Raw genomic sequence first — 19,738 nt, forward strand, 5'->3', positions numbered from 1 at the left:
TATTTCCCTCAAATATGTGCTCCAGGACATGCTAAACTGTTTTGTGTTCGTTTACCTTGACGACATCCTGTTTTTTCCCAATCTGCCCAAGTACATGTACTTCATGTCAGACAGCTCCATCAGCGCCTCCTGGAGAAGCAATTGTTTGTGAAAGCCGAGAAGTGTGAGTTCCACCGCTCTTCTATCACCTTTCTGGGATATGTCATTGCTGAGGACAATGTTCAGATGGATCCTGGAAAGGTGAAAGCAGTGGTGGATTGGCCTCAACCAACGTCCAACGTCGACAAAGCCTTTGTGGACCTGAAGCATCGGTTCACAACAGCATCCATCCGGACCCCTCGTATCAATTTGTGGTGGAAGTTGATGCTTCGGATGTTGGAGTGGGGGCCATCCTGTCCCAGCGATCTGTGCCTTCCTGTCCCATCGTCTCAATCCTGCAGAGAGGAACTACGATGTAGGCAACCGAGAACTCCTGGCGGTTAAGATGGTGTTGGAAGAGTGGAGGCACTGTCTGGAAGGAGCAGAACAGCCATTCTTGGTCTGGACCAACCATAAAAACCGGGAATTTCTCTGTACAGCCAAGCGACTCAAGTCCAGGCAGGCCAAGTGGGCCCTCTTGTTTACCAGATTCAACTTCACCATTTCCTACTGCCTAGGGTCAAAAAAATGTGAAGCCTGACGCTCTCTCCCACCTATACAGTTCCTCTGCCACACCCTCGACCTCTGAAACCATTCTCCCTACCTCATGCCTTGCTGCCAATGTGGATTGTGGTATTGAGAACCTGGTTCGCGAGGTGCAACGCTCCCAGCCTGGACCTGAAGGGCCCGGCTAACCGGCTGTTTGTCCCTAACCCAGTCCGGTCACAAGTCCTGGAATGGGCTCATTCCTCCAGGCTGACCTGTCATCCAGGGTCCCGTCGTACACTAGCCTTCCTCCGACATTGTTTCTGGTGGCCCACAATGGTTCCTGACGTATCTGCCTTCGTCATGGACAGTGTGTGCTCAGAACAAGACTCCACGGCAAGCTCCTTCTGGCCTCCTTCAGCCACTACCGGTCCCTCATCGTCCCTGGTCTCAGATCTCTGGACTTTGTCACTGGGCTCCCACCGTCTAATGGCAACACTGTCATTCTGACGGTAGTCGATCGGTTCTCCAAGGCCACCCATTTCATCCCTCTCCCCAAACTACCCTCTGCCAAGGAGACAGCCCAGCTTATTGTGCAGTGTGTCTTCCGTCTCCATGGACTCCCAGTAGACATGGTCTCCGATCGGGGTCCTCAGTTCTCGTCTCAGTTCTGGAAGTCATTCTGCACTCTTATTGGGTCGTCGGCCAGCCTGTCATCCAGATTCCCGCAAGCTGTCTCCCCATTTCATTGGTCCTTTTCCCATCTCTAGAGTCCTTAGTTCCACTGAAGTCCGTCTTGTGTTACCCCGTACCCACCCTACTTTCCATGTGTCCAGAATTAAGCCTGTGTCTCACTGTCCTTTGACTTCTGTTTCCAAGCCCATCCCTCCCCACGGGTAATCGATGGCTATCCAGCGTATACGGTGAAATGCCTCCTGAGGGTTTGACCACAGGGAAGGGGTTTCTAGCACCTGGTTGACTGGGAGGGTTATGGCCCGGAGGAGAGGTGCTGGGTTCCTGCTAAAGACATCTTGGACCAGGCCCTCTTCACCGATTTCCACCGCCGACACCCCGGTCAGCCAGGTATGCACCCAGGTAGGAACGCCTGTACACGACCAGTCTCTTGCCTACCCCTTTTGGATTAATAAACATTGCAAGACTCCAGCCATCTGCCTCCTGTGTCTGCATCTGGGTCTCGCCTTGTGCCTTGATACAGGCAGAGCCCCACCTGTGCATTCAGAAAGCATTCAGACCCCTTGACTTTTTCAACATTTTCTGACTTTACAGCCCTATACTAAAATGTATACAATTAATTGTTTTCCTCATCAATCTACACACAATACCACATAATGACCAAGTGAATATAGGTTAAGACATTTTTCCAAATAAAAAAATAGAAATACCTTATTTACATAAGTATTCAGACCCTTTGCTATGAGACTTGAAATTGAGATGTTTCTACAACTTGATATGAATCCACCTGTGGTAAATTCAATTGATTGGAAATTACTTGGAAAGGCACACACTTGCTATATAAGGTCCCACAGTTGACAGTCATAACAAAAACCAAGCTATGGGGTCAAAGGAATTGTCTGTAGAGCTCCGAGACAGGATTGTGTCCCCAAGAACACAGTGGCCTCCATCATTCTTAAATGGAAGAAGTTTGGAACCACTAAGACTCTTCCTAGAACTGGCCAAACTGAGCAATTGGGGGAGAAGGGCCTTGGTCAGGGAGGTGACCAAGAACCTGAAGGTCACTCTGATAGAGCTCCAGAGTTCCTCTGCGGAGATGGGAGAACCTTCCAGAAGGACAACATTCTCTGCAGCACTCCACCAATCAGGCCTTTATGGTAGAGCGACCAGACGGAAGCCACTTCTCAGTAAATGGCACATGACAGCCTGCTTCGAGTTTGCCAAAAGGCACCTAAAGGACTTTCAGACCATGAGAAGCACCATCCCTACGGTGAAGCATGGTGGTGGCAGCATCATGCTGTGGGGATGTTTTTTCAGCGGCAGGGACTGGGAGACTAGTCAGGATTAAGGGAAAGATGAGCGGAACAAAGTACAGAGATCCTTGATGAAAACCTGCTCCAGAGCGCTCAGGACCTCAGACTGGGCTAACCATGTGTATGTGACAAATAAAATTTGATTTGATTTGGGCCGAAGGTTCACCTTCCAACAGGAGAATGGCCCTAAGCATATAGCCAAGACAACACAGGAGTGGCTTTGGGACAAGTCTCTGAATGTCCTTGAGTGGCCCAGCCAGAGCCTGGACTTGAACCCGATCTAACATCTCTGGAGAGACCTGAAAATAGCTGTGCAGCGAAGCTCCCCATGGGTGGATCTACAGAGAAGAATGGGAGAAACTCCCCACATACAGGTGTGCCAAGCTTGTAGCGTCATGCCCAAGAAGACTTGAGGTTGTAATCGCTGTCAAAGGTGCTTCAACAAAGTACTGAGTAAAAGATCGGAATACTTATGTAAATGTGATATTTCATAACATTTGCAAACATTTCTAAAAATGTGATTTTGCTTTGTCATTATGGAGTTTTGTATGTAGATGAGGGGGGTAAATGATTTCATCCATTTTAGAATATGGCTGTAACGTAACAAAATATTGAAAAAGTGAATGGGTCTGAATACTTTCCGAATGCACTGTGCGTGTATATATATATATATATATATATATATATATATATATATATATATATATATCACTGCTCAAAAAATAAAGGGAACACTAAAATAACACATCCTAGATCTGAATGAATTAAATATTCTTATGAAATACTTTTTTCTTTACATAGTTGAATGTGCTGACAACAAAATCACACAAAAATTATCAATGGAAATCAAATTTAGCCAGAAATCTTGCTTGTTTGTAGGTGACCAGATACTTATTTTCCACCATAATTTGCAAATAAATTCATTAAAAATCCTACAATGTGATTTTTTTTTCTCATTTTGTCTGTCATAGTTGAAGTGTACCTATGATGAAAATTACACAATTGGTGGCTGACTAAATACTTTTTTGCCCCACTATATATATATATAACATTAAAAAAAAAATGCATGTCAATTTGGCATTAATACATGTCACATTTTAGTTTGAAAACAAATTATCATTGAATTCATAAATCCTCATACAAACATGGTTTCTTGCTTCTTGAGTAAGGCAGCTCCAATATGCAGGTGTTTCAGCCTTTCTGTGGTGTTGTGGCAGCCTGCAAGGTCATTGGCCACAGATAAAATACGTCAAATCCCGTTTATATCTACCGTAGCTTTGATTGGACTGATCATGTCAACATCATACTTTCAAAATCTTAGCTAGCAAGCTAGACAAGCAGTCATCATCATGAATCAAGACAACAAGCAAATCCTTTTCAATCCTTGTCATATGAAGAGAAATTATAGATAAAGTGTATCGGTGTTCATCGGCCATTGAACATAAAACATTACACAACAAGTTGGAAATTGCAAATTCAACAATGTGTGGTTTGTAAGGAATCAGTGGCTAACTGCAAGTGTTACAAAGCAATCACTAGCCTGCCATTGAGTGGAGTGGGTGTATGGTCCAAATCTGGGTCTCTTTTCCAAGATTAAAAGGATAAACATTCACATACAACACCATGGGCCAGAAAATGTTGAATATATTGGCTGTGCTGTCAACTGAACTCTGAATTAAAAGAGCTCCGACTGGGAAAATTAGCTTTGAACGGTCATCCAACTTGGAATTCCATGTTGAGGAAGTCTGGCCTCTTTCTAGAGCTACGTTCTGAAGATCACTAAACGTCATGATTTGACCTTGCTTTTTGCCAGAGTTCCCAGTTGTCTTGAAAGCACCATAAATACAGAGAATGGCAGACTTTGATGACAAAGTTTGATGACAAAGTTTGCCCACAAAAGGACTGTTGCGCCACTTTTCTGTTCAAGTGAGCACAGCACAAGGGGAGTCTAAAAATGTATTGTATGCTACTGCATAATGATGTAAAATGCCAGGGAGATATGTATACTGTGGTTAAGAAAGTAATACTGAGTGTATGTTGTGTAGTAAGCTTTTAGTAGCCCATGTGCATCACCCTAAAAATTTGGTCCCTTTCCCCCTCTTAACTTAGCCTACTGTTTTGACTTGGTGGTGCACATGTAGCCTATAGCCTGTTTTAGAGAAATTTCAAAAGTGCTGAAGAAATAGTTATTGACTACGTCTGTCCTAGCTCGTTCATTAATGTCTTAATCGAAATTGTTATTGTCAGTAGAAACCACATTTGTTTAAGCAAGTCATCCATATCAGCTATGTTTTTTAAAAAGGCAGTAAATGAAGCTGAATTAACTGTTTCGCTACCAGGCAAGGCTCCACAGATAGCCAGGTGTAGCGGTGGTAAGGATTCATTCCATGGTGCTGAAAAAAAAAAACTCTGCTGTTGGGACAGCTTTATGTAGGCCCTAACAGTTTGTGGGCACCGTTTGTCACCGTTATAGTGCAATATCCCCCTTTCTCTTTCCCTACTAATGTATGGTTTAGTGTTGTGTAGTGGCTTTGCTGACATGCATAACAAAATATGTTTTGGAGTTTGCCCCACCAAGATGTACATGCTAAAATCACCACCGCTCGTTTTCCATGAAAAAAAGTAGTGTTTTCTATACAGACCCCTTTTGTCATACAGTAGACTATTCCATGAGGCACCCAGACCTTATGAAAGTTGCACAGTATAATCTTGTAATAAATCAAATTTAGTGATACATAACTTGACATTTCCATTGGGACATTGAGGGAGGATAACCAACATTCCAATTAATAGCAATGCATTTCTGTAAATGCTAGGCTACACAGTTTATTTTCTTCTGAACAGTCTCCAGTATCAATGTTTCCATGCAAACAAAAACAGGGAGAAGGAAGAATCTGTAGACATGCTGAGATAAAATAACATACTCTTTGCCAGAATTAGGCCAGTCTTCACAAGATCATAACATATGCAAATATGTCCCCTTTTGTGTTTTACACTTCCAGCAGAGGAATTACATTTATGAGCATGATATTCAGTTTCACTGGTATATTGGATGTTCTATGGATGGTCTTAAGTCTTAAACTGCAGTAATTTGTCTGAGATTATATGAACATGACTGGGCATTCTAACATACCTTTGCTCCCGAGTGGCGCATATGTCTAAGGCCCTGCAGCTCAGTGCTAGAGGCTTCACTACAGACCCTGGTTCTATCCCGGGCTGTATCACAACCGGCCGTGATCGGGAGTCCCATAGGGCGGCGCACAATTGGCCCAGTGTCGTCCCGGGTTAGGGGAGGGTTTGGCCGGGGTTGGCAGTCATTGTAAAATAAAAAATTGTTCTTAATGGACTTGCCTAGTTAAATAAAAGGTTACATTTAAAAAATCCATTCATCATCATCAATATTGTGTTGTGTACTGACTGTGCACCATGACAGTGTAGTCTGTTGAGCTGTTTATATCGTGTCAGTGTGAAAAGTTGAGAGTTAGCTAGAGAAACTGACAGATCAATAACGTTACATTGCTATACCTACTGACTCTAATAAAAACTCACATTGCGCTGTCAAAAAACGTCAGAATATCGGTCTTCAATCGTTTGGCCGCTGGTTTCATAATTTAATTCAGATCTAGTGTGATTGAGACAAAAATAATACCTAAAGTTAGTGGGCTAGCTAGCTAACGTTAGCCAACTTTTGGCTAGCTCTAATGGTAAATCAACTGGCGAACACTAGCCAATTAATTTACTTCTGTTGAAACAGGACAAAAAGGCTACAAAACATTTCCTAACACACAGCAGCTGTTAGAGACTAGAGCGGAACTGGCTGTGGTAGCTACTAGTTAGCTAGTTAATTCTCTTCAGACATAACTTCAGTGGAGAGGGGATGAAACATTAGCTAACATTACATGTTAGTTACACTACTAACTCAGCACTAGGAATATTTTTCTCTCCCTTCTTCTGTTAAGTCAAACATGTCAGTTCCACTACCTGCTCAACACTGGGGATACATTTGTTTTTCTTCTGTTAAGTCAAAAAGCAGTTACCTTCCCGGCTACATCAGTCAAATAAAGAGCAGCCAGTTTCTGATCTGCTTGCTTTTACAACTCTGAGAAAAAGCACAACATAGAAACAGCAGCTGCTGCACCATGCTGGTCAGAATCTTTGCCTTCACACATCCCCCCCAGACTGGCAAAAACTATTATATATAAAATACATATTTTTGTGTGTGTCCATTTCTACCAGCCCCCCCCCCCCCCCCAAAAAAATGGTCCAGAATCTGACCCGCGTCTCCGCTCTGACCCGGTCATGTCTAGATGGGATACAGTTTATGTTAAATTGATGACAAACTTTTTGGGGGATTTTAGCTAACCCTAACACACTTCTCTTAACCTGCTACGTTACTTCACCTAACCTGCTAGTAGCAGGCTGCTACGCAAAGTATATTTTGACATAAACTGTGTAACTTCTAGACAAAACTCTCGCTGCTGACTGTGAACCTTGTTATCCCGACCATCTTGAACATGCGCAGAAAAAGCTCAAATCTGACGTTTGAGGAAGTTAGCTGCTAGCAACAAGCTAACTTCAAAACAACATGTTGTGGAGCACACAGCAGGCATTGGTTAGTTGTTTGCTCATCACGGTGAAAATATATCATAGACTACTCTAGTGTAATTGGACATGTCTGAGATTGAATTTACTACGGAGCTCAGCTTGATAGCCTTGGTTAGCTGATGACGTTGTTGTTATTCTGCCTGCTAGCTAGCTATGCATCCCACACAATCTCTCTGTCTTTTGTTCTACAGAAATGGTTCCATCAAATCTTGGGGAAGAAATGTCTACTAAAGTAACGTTGCCACCTGAGTGGGAGGACGATGAACGGATGAATTTCCTATTCTCTGACTTCAAAGAAAACCGAGATGTCAACACAAAAGATTGGGACAGTAAAATTGATTTCTGGACATCACTCATTCTTAAAATCTGCCGAAGTCGCGGAACCGTCTGTTTTAATTTGCAAGAGTTGAACAAGATTTTTCAGAGAAAAGGATTTGTACCTTTGGGTTTGGGTACTGTCATTCGGTGCATGGCTAGGTAAAATATCAATGCAATGCCATCTGCTAAAATGTGAGAAAAACATAACCTACCTAGTCTCACTATCCTTACCTTACTGTACTTGTCTGTATTCCTGGCAGGTGCGGCAAGATACAAAGAGAGTCAGAGTTTGCAGCAAATGTGGACTGTGGGTGGGTGTCTTGGGGTTTTGGCCTGTTGCTGGTGAAGCCTTTAAAATGGACATTTTCAACTCTTCTGGGTAGCAGTGGGGTTACTTTGGAGGAGTCGTTTGTTGTCATTGAACTGGTAAAGGTGTGTATACTTAATTTAATTAATTCAAAACATGACCATGGGGCTAGCAGGTTTATCCATTTAACACTGACCTTTTATTTTCTGTATGTTTCCTTCAGGAAAAGGCAGCAGAATTGCTTGGTGTCTACTGGAGTTCCCCAGTGGCCAACTGCTCTCTCCTGTCCTTCCAGGAGCTCCAGACACTGTCGTCCCATGTGTGTATTGATGAGAGTACCCTGTGTATGGCTCTGCTACAGCTGCAGAGGGAGAAGCAGGTCACAGTATCACTGCATGAAGGCGAGAAGGTGAGGATATGAGAATGATTAATTGAAGTGAGCATATTATTAGACTACATTGTAGGCTGCAGTAACTCAGACCATTATCCCTGAGATTTCACACACATTGTTATGAGGATAATGTCATTGTATCAATGTGTTGCATTGAGCCAATGTTTTGTTTGTTTTCACAGATTGTTAAGTTTTCTCAGCCAGGACAGGACCGTGTGTCTTCAGTCAGTGATGTGGACCTAGGCATCTATCAGCTACAGCGCAGTGAGAGACTGCTTGAAGTGCGGGTGGAGGCATTGGGTCTAGAGGCAGAGAAGTGCGTCCCTGACACATCACTTAGCGTTGTCTTGTGCAGTCTCTAATCCTCAGTCTTACATTTTTTTTGTGTGATTTCTGCTTGTGCTGTATTGTCTTTTTGTAGGTGTAAAGAAGAAGCTAGGGTGTTGCTACGCGAAGGGAAGAAATCTCAGGTAGATTTACAATCCTCTGATCCTGTGTTGACTTTTTGTCCTGCACCAAACTCAAACGCAACCAAAACTCTCTAAAAACAAGTCTCCCACCGTTGCCGCCTGCTATATACCACCCTCTGCCCCCAGCTGTGCTCTGGACACCATATGTGAACTGATTTCCCCCCATCTATCTTCAGAGCTCGTGCTGCTAGGTGACCTAAACTGGAACATGCTTAACACCCCAGCCATCCTACAATCTAATCTTGATGTCCTCAATCTCACACAAATTATCAATGAACCTACCAGGTACCACCCCAAAGCCGTAAACACGGGCACCCTCATAGATATCATCCTAACCAACTTGCCCTCTAAATACACCTCTGCTGTTTTCAACCAAGATCTCAGCGATCACTGCATCATTGCCTGCATCTGTAATGGGTCAGCGGTCAAACAACCTCCACTCATCACTGTCAAACGCTCCCTGAAACACTTCAGCGAGCAGGCCTTTCTAATCGACCTGGCCGTTGTATCCTGGAAGGATATTGATATCATTCCGTCAGTAGAGGATGCCTGGTTATTTTTTTAAATGCCTTCCTCACCATCTTAAATAAGCATGCCCCATTCAAGAAATTTAGAACCAGGAACAGATATAGCCCTTGGTTCTCTCCAGACCTGACTGCCCTTAACCAGCACAAAAACATCCTATGGCGTTCTGCATTAGCATCAAACCGCCCCCGTGATATGCAACTTTTCAGGGAAGCTAGAAACCAATATACACAGGCAGTTAGAAAAGCCATGGCTATCTTTTTCAAGCAGAAGTTTGCTTCCTGCAACACAAACTCAAAACAGTTCTGGGACACTGTAAAGTCCATGGAGAATAAGAACACCTCCTCCCAGCTGCCCACTCTTCTCTGTATACATCAATGATGTCGCTCTTGCAGCAGACGACACCATTCTGTGTATTTCTGGCCCTTCTTTGGACACTGTTAACAACCCTCCAGGCGAGCTTCAATGCCATACAACTCTCCTTCCGTGGCCTCCAATTGCTCTTAAATACAAGTAAAACTAAATGCATGCTCTTCAACCAATCGCTGCCTGCACCTTGCCCGCCTGTCCAACATCACTACTCTGGATGTCTCTGACTTAGAATTTGTGGACAACTACAAATACCTAGGTGTCTGGTTAGACTGTAAACTCTCCTTCCAGACTCACATCAAACATCTCTAATCCAAAGTTAAATCTAGAATTGGCTTCCTATTTCGCAACAAAGCATCCTTCACTCATGCTGCCAAACATACCCTTGTAAAACTGACCATCCTACCGATCCTCAACTTCGGCGATGTCATTTACAAAATAGCCTCCAATACCCTACTCAATAAATTGGATGCAGTCTTATCACAGTGCCATCCGTTTTGTCACCAAAGCCCCATATACTACCCACCACTGCGACCTGTACGCTCTTGTTGGCTGGCCCTCGCTTCATACTCGTCGCCAAACCCACTGGCTCCAGGTCATCTACAAGACCCTGCTAGGTAAAGTCCCCCCTTATCTCAGCTCACTGGTCACCATAGCAGCACCCACCTGTAGCACGCGCTCCAGCAGGTATATCTCTCTGGTCACCCCCAAAACCAATTATTCCTTTGACTGTCTCTCCTTCCAGTTCTCTGCTGCCAATGACTGGAACGAACTACAAAAATCTCTGAAACTGGAAACACTTATCTCCCTCACTATCTTTAAGCACCAGCTATCAGAGCAGCTCACAGATTACTGTACCTGTACATAGCCCATCTATAATTTAGGCCAAACAACTACCTCTTTCCCTACTGTATTCATTTATTTATTTATTTTGCTCCTTTGCACCCCATTATTTCTATCTCTACTTTGCACATTCTTCCACTGCAAATCAACCATTCCAGTATTTTACTTGCTATATTGTATTTACTTCGCCACCATGGCCTTTTTTTGCCTTTACCTCCCTTCTCTCACCTCACTTGCTCACATTGTATATAGACTTATTTTTCTACTGTATTATTGACTGTATGTTTGTTTTACTCCATGTGTAACTCTGTGTTGTTGTATGTGTCGAACTGCTTTGCTTTATCTTGGCCAGGTCGCAATTGTAAATGAGAACTTGTTCTCAACTTGCCTACCTGGTTAAATAAAGGTGAAATAAAATGTAAAAAAAAATAAAAATGCAGTCTGGGAAACCTCAATACATTTTTCTCCCCAAGGCCCTGAGGTATTTGAGAAGCCGAAAGAGAGTTGAGAGGAAAGCAGACGGCTTAAATGCCCAGCTGGAGAATGTGAAGGGAATCTTGGACAGGATAGCAAACTCAGAGACAGACAAACTGGTGAGTATGCAACAACAACAAAAATCTAGCCAAAACAGAGCAAGCACTAAAGTTAACCTAAAATTTGCAATGTGAGTTTTTTGTGGCTGTTGTCATCACTTCTTAGTTCTACATGCAGTAACTAAGGTATTCTGTTCTCTATGCCTCTTTCTGCTTGCCTCTATAGGTGATACAGGCATATCAGGCTGGAGTGTCAGCCCTGCGACTCTCTCTGAAGGATGGGACTGTAGAGGGAGCTGAGAGCCTTGTGGATCAAATCCAAGAGGTCAGACTCTTCTTCACTGGGACTGCATTTAGTTGCTGTTATTGACAGTGGTGTAAAAATGCTTTAAAGTACTACTTAGGTAGTTTTGGGGTATCTGTACTTCACTATTTATATTTTCTACAACTTACTTCACTACTCCATACATTTCCCCTGGTCATGCCTACTGCCTCAAATCTGGCGGACTCACTAAACACACATTGGTTAAATTATGTCTGAGTGTTGGAGCGTGCCCCTGGCTATCCAGAAAAACAAGAATGGTGCCGTCTGGTTTGCTTAATAAAAATGATTTGAAATTGTTTTTTACTTTTGATACTTAAGTATTTTTAAAACCAAATACATTTAGTAGTATCTGTATTTTATTGGGTGACTTACTGAGTCATTTTCTTTTAAGGTATCTTTTACTTGCACTCAAGTATGACAATTTGGTACTTTCTCCACCACTAATTGTTAGTTGTTGCATGTCCACATCAATCTAAATGTATTTTCTTGCCGTTTGGTATTACAGTTGTGTGACACTCAGGATGAAATGAACCAAACTCTGGCTGGTGGAGCGCTCAACTCAAGTATGTCCTATCACATATATAATATCTACTTGGTTGTAGTGCCTAACTTAGACAATTTCATAATTACATTTCCAATATCCAGAGGGTCTGAGAAATGATCAATTATCCTATTGATATTTGTTTAGCGGATGCCGACACAGACGAGCTGGAGGATGAGCTGAGATCTTTATTGGAGAACTCTACTCTGGATAGGCCTTCCACACTTCCTGAAGTACCGTCACACCCTCTTTCACCTGTCAGGGAATCTGGTTCCCTTTGTGATGATCTGCTGTGTGCTTTGCCCTTAGTCCCTCAAAGCCTCTTCAATATCACAGATGAGGAACTGGACAAAGAGCTGAGCCGTCTAACACTTGCAGATACATGTATGCCTCTCTTGTTCCTTTATCTTTAAAATACTACCTCAAAAGAGGCTACTGAAGTAACCTTTGTTTACGCATCACTCCCTTAGGTCTTCAAGAAAAAGATTGTACCGCGCCAGTGAAGAGGGCTGAGTCTGCACAGTGACAACACTAATAAAAGAAGTCAACTGCAATATTACCCGGACCCTCAGTCCGTGTGATCTGTCTTTTGTAACATGCTTATTGATGTCTCTGATCACTGTCATACACTTTTAAAATGTATTTATAAGTGGCATTTTTGAAGTTTATTTATCATTCACTCTAATAAAGATATCGGTAACAATCATGATGCCAAATTATAAAGCCACTATTTCAGATTGACTGTAATGAGGTTGGGTTGTATGATAATAACTATGCCAAATACAGTGCATTTGGTTTAGTATTCAGACCTCTTGATGTTTTCCACATTTTGTTACATCACAGCCTTATTCTAAAATGTATTAAATGATTTTCCCTCCTCATCAATCTACACACAATATGCCATAAGGACAAAGTGAAAATATGTTTGCAAATGTACACTGCTCAAAAAAATAAAGGGAACACTAAAATAACACATCCTAGATCTGAATGAATGAAATATTCTTATTAAATACTTTTTTCTTTACATAGTTGAATGTGCTGACAACAAAATCACACAAATGATCAATGGAAATCAAATTTATCAACCCATGGAGGTCTGGATTTGGAGTCACACTCAAAATTAAAGTGGAAAACCACACTACAGGCTGATCCAACTTTGATGTAATGTCCTTAAAACAAGTCAAAATGAGGCTCAGTAGTGTGTGTGGCCTCCATGTGCCTGTATGACCTCCCTACAACGCATGGGCATGCTCCTGATGAGGTGGCGGATGGTCTCCTGAGGGATCTCCTTCTAGACCTGGACTAAAGCATCCGCCAACTCCTGGACAGTCTGTTGGTGGATGGAGCGAGACATGATGTCCCAGATGTGCTCCATTGGATTCAGGTCTGGGGAACGGGTGGGCCAGTCCATAACATCAATGTCTTCCTCTTGCAGGAACTGCTGACACACTCCAGCCACATTGTCTTGCATTAGGAGGAACCCAGGGCCAACCGCACCAGCATATGGTCTCACAAGGGGTCTGAGGATCTCATCTCGTGACCTAATGGCAGTCAGGCTACCTATGGCGAGCACATGGAGGGCTGTGCGGCCCCCCCAAAGAAATGCCACCCCACACCATGACTGACCCACCGCCAAACCGGTCATGCTGGAGGATGTTGCAGGCAGCAGAACGTTCTCTGCGGCGTCTCCAGACTCTGTCACGTCTGTCACGTGCTCAGTGTGAACCTGCTTTCATCTGTGAAGAGCACAGGGCGCCAGTGGAGAATTTGCCCATCTTGGTGTTCTCTGGCAAATGTCAAACGTCCTGCACGGTGTTGGGCTGTAAGCACAACCCCCACCTGTGGACGTCGGGCCCTCATACCACCCTCATGGAGTCTGTTTCTGACCGTTTGAGAAGACACATGCACATTTGTGGCCTGCTGGAGGTCATTTTGCAGGGCTCTGGCAGTGCTCCTCCTTGCACAAAGGCAGAGGTAGAGGTTGTTTGAATGTTAAATGACGAGACAGAGGCAATCTAACACCCATAACAAAGGTCCTGCTGCTGGGTTGTTGCCCTCCTACGGCCTTCTCCACGTCTCTTGATGTACTGGCCTGTCTCCTGGTAGCGCCTCCATGCTCTGGACGCTACGCTGACAGACAAAGCAAACCTTCTTGCCACAGCTCGCAATGATGTTCCATCCTGGATGAGCTGCACTACCTGATCCACTTGTGTGGGTTGTAGACTCCGTCTCATGCTACCACTAGAGTGAAAGCACCGCCAGCATTCAAAAGTGACCAAAACATCGGCCAGGAAGCATAGGAACTGAGAAGTGGTCTGTGGTCACCACCTGCAGAACCACTCCTTTATTGGGGGTGTCTTAATTATTGCCTATAATTTCCACCCGTTGTCTATTCCATTTGCACAACAGCATGTGAAATTTGTCAATCAGTGTTGCTTCCTAAGTGGACAGTTTGATTTCACAGAAGTGTGATTGACTTGGAGGTACATTGTGTTGTTTAAGTGTTCCCTTAATTTATTTGAGCAGTGTTATAAAAACTAATACCTTATTTACGTAAGTATTCAGAACCTTTGCTTTGAGACTTGAAATTGAGCTCAGGTGTGTCCTGTTTCCATTGACCATCCTTAATGTTTCTACAACTTGAATGGAGTCCACCTGTGGTAAATTCCATTGACTGGACCTGATTTGGAAAGGCACACACCTGTCTATATAAAGTCCCACAGTTGACAGTGCATGTCAGGATTTTGTCAGGAGAAAGAGAGTGTGGTTCCAGCTAAAGGTGGATTACGGACAGAGCTGGTGGAAGTCATGGACCCTGAGAGCACACTTGTTTGAAATTGAAAAGTGTCGCGGTAGCGTTTGAAAAAGAATAACATCAAGCTGAAGCAGCTGCATTAGTGGGATGCACTGTTGAGCTTTACATCCTGAGGGGTTTGTGCTGCTTGTATAGATTATGACAGCCAGTTAAATGGTGTCCTTTGAGAAAGCAAGAACAAGATGTATGTTAGATGTTCAGTATTATATGGAGATGTATACAGAGGAGTAATGGAGGAGAAAAAGAGAGACAGAGGGAGGAAGATGGCGAGCTTCAGTCGGTTAAAAATGGCAGGAAAAGGGGAGATGGCTTGTTGAAGAATGGTAGAAAATGAGTGAGCGACGACCGGAGGAGAAATGGAAGTGAATGAGGGTGAAGTATCAGAGGTGGTTGGTGTGGTGAAGTTCTCGGAGCACGAGGCATGCACCGAGGTTCAGGATAAAGCTGAGTCTGACAGGAGTGACGTTTTTGGAAGAAGTGGACCCTTGTCTTTTGGCTGATAAATTTGTGGTTTCAGGGTAGATGAAAACATAGTTGGGTGCTGTGGAATTGGTGAGGGTAACCAGAAGTGGTGTTGTGATAATTGTTTGTGTTTCTGCTGGTCAGAGGGAGAAGGCACTCGAGTTAAACGGATGGGGGCAAGAAATGTGGTTTTGTTTCGCTTTCAAGAAAAGGGAGTGATTACAAGGGTAGCAGTGCATGTAAAAGTTGACCAACTGAAGGGGAAGATTCCCAGTGTTTGTGATGCTTGTCGTTTGGTGCGACTCAGACGGGGTGGTGAAACAGAAGTCATTGTCTGTTCTTTTGAGTTTTGATGAGTCTTTGCCCGACAAAGTGATGTTAGGATATACAGTGCCTTGCGAAAGTATTCGCCCCCCTTGAACTTTGCGACCTTTTGCCACATTTCAGGCTTCAAACATAAAGATATAAAACTGTAGAATCAACAACAAGTGGGACACAATCATGAAGTGGAACGACATTTATTGGATATTTCAAACTTTTTTAACAAATCAAAAACTGAAAAATTGGGCGTGCAAAATTATTCAGCCCCTTTACTTTCAGTGCAGCAAACTTTCTCCAGAAGTTCAGTGAGGATCTCTGAATGATCCAATGTTGACCTAAATGACTAATGATGATAAATACAATCCACCTGTGTGTAATCAAGTCTCCGTATAAATGCACCTGCACTGTGATAGTCTCAGAGGTCCGTTAAAAGCGCAGAGAGCATCATGAAGAACAAGGAACACACCAGGCAGGTCCGAGATACTGTTGTGAAGAAGTTTAAAGCCGGATTTGGATACAAAAAGATTTCCCAAGCTTTAAACATCCCAAGGAGCACTGTGCAAGCGATAATATTGAAATGGAAGGAGTATCAGACCACTGCAAATCTACCAAGACCTGGCCGTCCCTCTAAACTTTCAGCTCATACAAGGAGAAGACTGATCAGAGATGCAGCCAAGAGGCCCATGATCACTCTGGATGAACTGCAGAGATCTACAGCTGAGGTGGGAGACTCTGTCCATAGGACAACAATCAGTCGTATATTGCACAAATCTGGCCTTTATGGAAGAGTGGCAAGAAGAAAGCCATTTCTTAAAGATATCCATAAAAAGTGTTGTTTAAAGTTTGCCACAAGCCACCTGGGAGACACACCAAACATGTGGAAGAAGGTGCTCTGGTCAGATGAAACCAAAATTGAACTTTTTGGCAACAATGCAAAACGTTATGGTTGGCGTAAAAGCAACACAGCTGAACACACCATCCCCACTGTAAAACATGGTGGTGGCAGCATCATGGTTTGGGCCTGCTTTTCTTCAGCAGGGACAGGGAAGATGGTTAAAATTGATGGGAAGATGGATGGAGCCAAATACAGGACCATTCTGGAAGATGACCTGATGGAGTCTGCAAAAGACCTGAGACTGGGACGGAGATTTGTCTTCCAACAAGACAATGATCCAAAACATAAAGCAAAATCTACAATGGAATGGTTCAAAAATAAACATATCCAGGTGTTAGAATGGCCAAGTCAAAGTCCAGACCTGAATCCAATCGAGAATCTGTGGAAAGAACTGAAAACTGCTGTTCACAAATGCTCTTCATCCAACCTCACTGAGCTCGAGCTGTTTTGCAAGGAGGAATGGGAAAACATTTCAGTCTCTCGATGTGCAAAACTGATAGAGACATACCCCAAGCGACTTACAGCTGTAATCGCAGCAAAAGGTGGCGCTACAAAGTATTAACTTAAGGGGGCTGAATAATTTTGCACGCCCAATTTTTCAGTTTTTGATTTGTTAAAAAAGTTTGAAATATCCAATAAATGTCGTTCCACTTCATGATTGTGTCCCACTTGTTGTTGATTCTTCACAAAAAAATACAGTTTTATATCTTTATGTTTGAAGCCTGAAAGTGGCAAAAGGTCGCAAAGTTCAAGGGGGCCGAATACTTTCGCAAGGCACTGTAAGTTATCCTATACGAGCTTTTGTAACGACTACATTACGTTGTTACTGTTGTCAAGCTTATGGGCATGTGGCAGCAGTCTGTAGGAGGGAGGTTCCTAGGTGTGAGAAGTGTGCAGAAGGGCATGAGACAAAGGAATGTGTAGAATTTGGGAAAGTAGTGGTATGTGTTAATTGTAGGGGTGCCCATGGGGCTGGGGATCAGAAATGTCCCGTGTGAGAGAGGCATGTTGAGGTTTCCAGGGTTAGAGTAGTGCAGAAGTTGTCATATGCTGAGGCAGTGAAGAAAGTAGGAGGGAAATGGATCAAGGGGGAGGGATCCTGAGAGGAGTGGTGTGAGTAGTACATATGTACCAGTACAGAGGGATAGGCCAAAAAGTGATATCTATTTCAGTAAGATTGGATTTTTAGCATTTATAGCAATGGTTATCAACTACTACAGGGATGGAACATAAGTCACAGAATATTGAGGTTGTGGTGGCAGCTGTAGAGAAGTATTTGGGTGTTCGTGACTTGACTTCAGAAGAGTTGCAGGGTGTAAGTGGTGATGTCCCATCATTTCAGGTTGTTGGCATGAGGTCAGACTAAATAGATTTAAATAGTGGAGTAGGGTGGTTTTATTTATTTTTTGTGAGTAGTTAGATGGTAGTTTTTTTTAGTTAAAAAAAATATATTAAGCAAAGTACAAGGGAGGTGTACTCCATACTAGTAGGTGGCAGTAATGCAACATATTGGATGCCAAATGCCATTAAACCTCATCGAAGAAGTGCATGTCAGAGCAAAAACCAAGCCATGAGGTAGAAGGAATTGTCCCTAGAGCTCTGAGACAGGATTGTGTCGAGGCACCGACATGGGGAAGGGTACCAAATATTTCTGCAGCATTGAAGGTCCCAAGAACACAGTGGCCTCCATCTTTCTTAAATGGAAGAAGTTTGGAACCACCAAGCCTCTTCCTAGAGCTGGCTGCCAAGCTGAGCAATCTGGGGAGAAGGGCATTAGTCAGGGAGGTGACCAAGAACCCAACAGTCACTCTGACAGAGCTCCAGAGTTCCTCTGTGGAGATGGGAGAACCTTCCGGAAGGACAACCATCTCTGCAGCACTCCACCAAATCAGGCCTTTATGGTAGTGGCCAGACGGAAGCCACTCCTCAGTAAAATGCATGACAGCCCGCTTTGTGTTTGCCACTTGGCCCCTAAAGACTCTCAGACCATGAGTAACAAGATCCTCTGGTCTGATGTAACCAAGATTGAACTCTTTGGCCTGAATGTCAAACGTTACGTCTGGAAGAAACCTGGTACCATCCTTACGATGAAGCATGGTGGTGGCAGCTTCATGCTGTGGGGATGTTTTTCAGTGGTAGGGACTGGGAGACAAGTTGGAATCGAGGGAAGGATGAGCGGAGCAAAGTACAGAGATCTTTGATGAAAACCTGCTTCAGAGTGCTCAGGACCTCCGACTGGGGCGACGGGACAATGACCCTAAGCACACAGCCAAGACCATGCAAGAGTGGCTTCGGGACAAGTCTCTGAATGTCCTTGAGTGGGCCAGCCAGAGCCTGGACTTGAACGCAATCGAACATCTCTGGAGAGACCTGAAAATAGCTGTGCAGCGACACTCTCCATCCAACCTGACAGCGCTTGAGAGGATTTGCAGAGAAGAATGGGACAAACTCCCCAAATTCAGGTGTGCCAAGCTTGTAGCGTCATACCCGAGAAGACTAGAGGCTGTAATCCCTGCAAAAGGTGCTTTAACAAAGTCCAGAGTAAAGAGCCTGAATTTATGTAAATCTGATATTTCATTTTTTTAAATATAAATTTGCAAAAAATCTAAACCTGTATTTCCTTTGTCATTATGTCAAGAAAGTACACTTTATGACACTGTCAATAAGCATTATGAACATCATAATCACATAGGCCAGATTGGCCTATCACGTACATTCCCTTATGTCAGTCATCAGTCAAAAAGAGGGTGTCTTGTCCTGCTCCTTCTCCTTTATCCACCCCAATCATCAGCAACGGCATTGGGGTAGGTGCATGTCTGTCATTGTTGTGCTCAATTACAATGATAATTTAATATGGTAAATGTCAGAATTTTATAACATAAACATACTGTTGACAAGTAGGCTATACTGTAATTGAATATTTTGCCCTGTGTGGTAGGTATTGGGGTTTTGACTATGTAGGTGTCATTACTAGCCATAAAACAATGCAATTTGTCACAACAGGTCTAAATAGCTGCGCCATGACAGTATTAAGACCATATTATGTCAGCTGTTATAACACTGGGTGTCAAGTGTTACCCAGTTTTCTTTGTTTCCTTGTTTTCAGTGTAGTTGCACATTTTTCTTGATTTGTGGCAACTTTGAGTTGTTGGGGGTGGGAGCCACCAATCTAAACTCACGAGGGGCAGCAAGAAAACAACTGATACACAACTAAATTGCACCTTGTGTGTTCTACCTCGCAACAGTAAGCAAAGACACCGCCTGAGTCCCCCTCTAAAAAGGATCAGAGGATGCTGCCAGTTTCCCAACCCTGAGCAAGCAGGCTATACCAGTGAAAGCCGCCAGGGAGTGCCAATGATTTAAAAACTTTCGTACCGCACCTTTTACT

General features: G+C 43.5%; 1 protein-coding gene across 1 annotated transcript; it reads left to right on the forward strand.

Annotated features, from left to right (window-relative positions):
- Positions 1-6,897: 6,897 nt before the first annotated feature.
- LOC139410886 (charged multivesicular body protein 7-like) lies at positions 6,898-12,825 on the forward strand. Its single transcript, XM_071156519.1, has 11 exons — positions 6,898-7,242; positions 7,427-7,712; positions 7,814-7,985; positions 8,084-8,269; positions 8,434-8,567; positions 8,673-8,721; positions 10,932-11,051; positions 11,218-11,316; positions 11,822-11,879; positions 12,005-12,241; positions 12,328-12,825. Exons 2-11 carry the CDS (start codon positions 7,429-7,431, stop codon positions 12,381-12,383), a joined length of 1,395 nt encoding a protein of 464 aa, XP_071012620.1. The 5' UTR covers positions 6,898-7,242; positions 7,427-7,428; the 3' UTR covers positions 12,384-12,825.
- The last annotated feature ends 6,913 nt before the right edge of the window (positions 12,826-19,738 follow it).

Source organism: Oncorhynchus clarkii, chromosome 6 (assembly GCF_045791955.1).
Source record: "Oncorhynchus clarkii lewisi isolate Uvic-CL-2024 chromosome 6, UVic_Ocla_1.0, whole genome shotgun sequence".
Taxonomy (NCBI): Eukaryota; Metazoa; Chordata; class Actinopteri; order Salmoniformes; family Salmonidae; genus Oncorhynchus; species Oncorhynchus clarkii.

Bases quoted from the DNA above. Each gene is read 5' to 3' on its own strand.
- LOC139410886 (XM_071156519.1), top strand. From the start codon at position 7,429: ATGGTTCCATCAAATCTTGGGGAAGAAATGTCTACTAAAGTAACGTTG. The intron at 8,270-8,433 runs GTGAGGATATGA...TTGTTTTCACAG, and splicing joins CACTGCATGAAGGCGAGAAG to ATTGTTAAGTTTTCTCAGCC. The intron at 12,242-12,327 runs GTATGCCTCTCT...TCACTCCCTTAG, and splicing joins TCTAACACTTGCAGATACAT to GTCTTCAAGAAAAAGATTGT.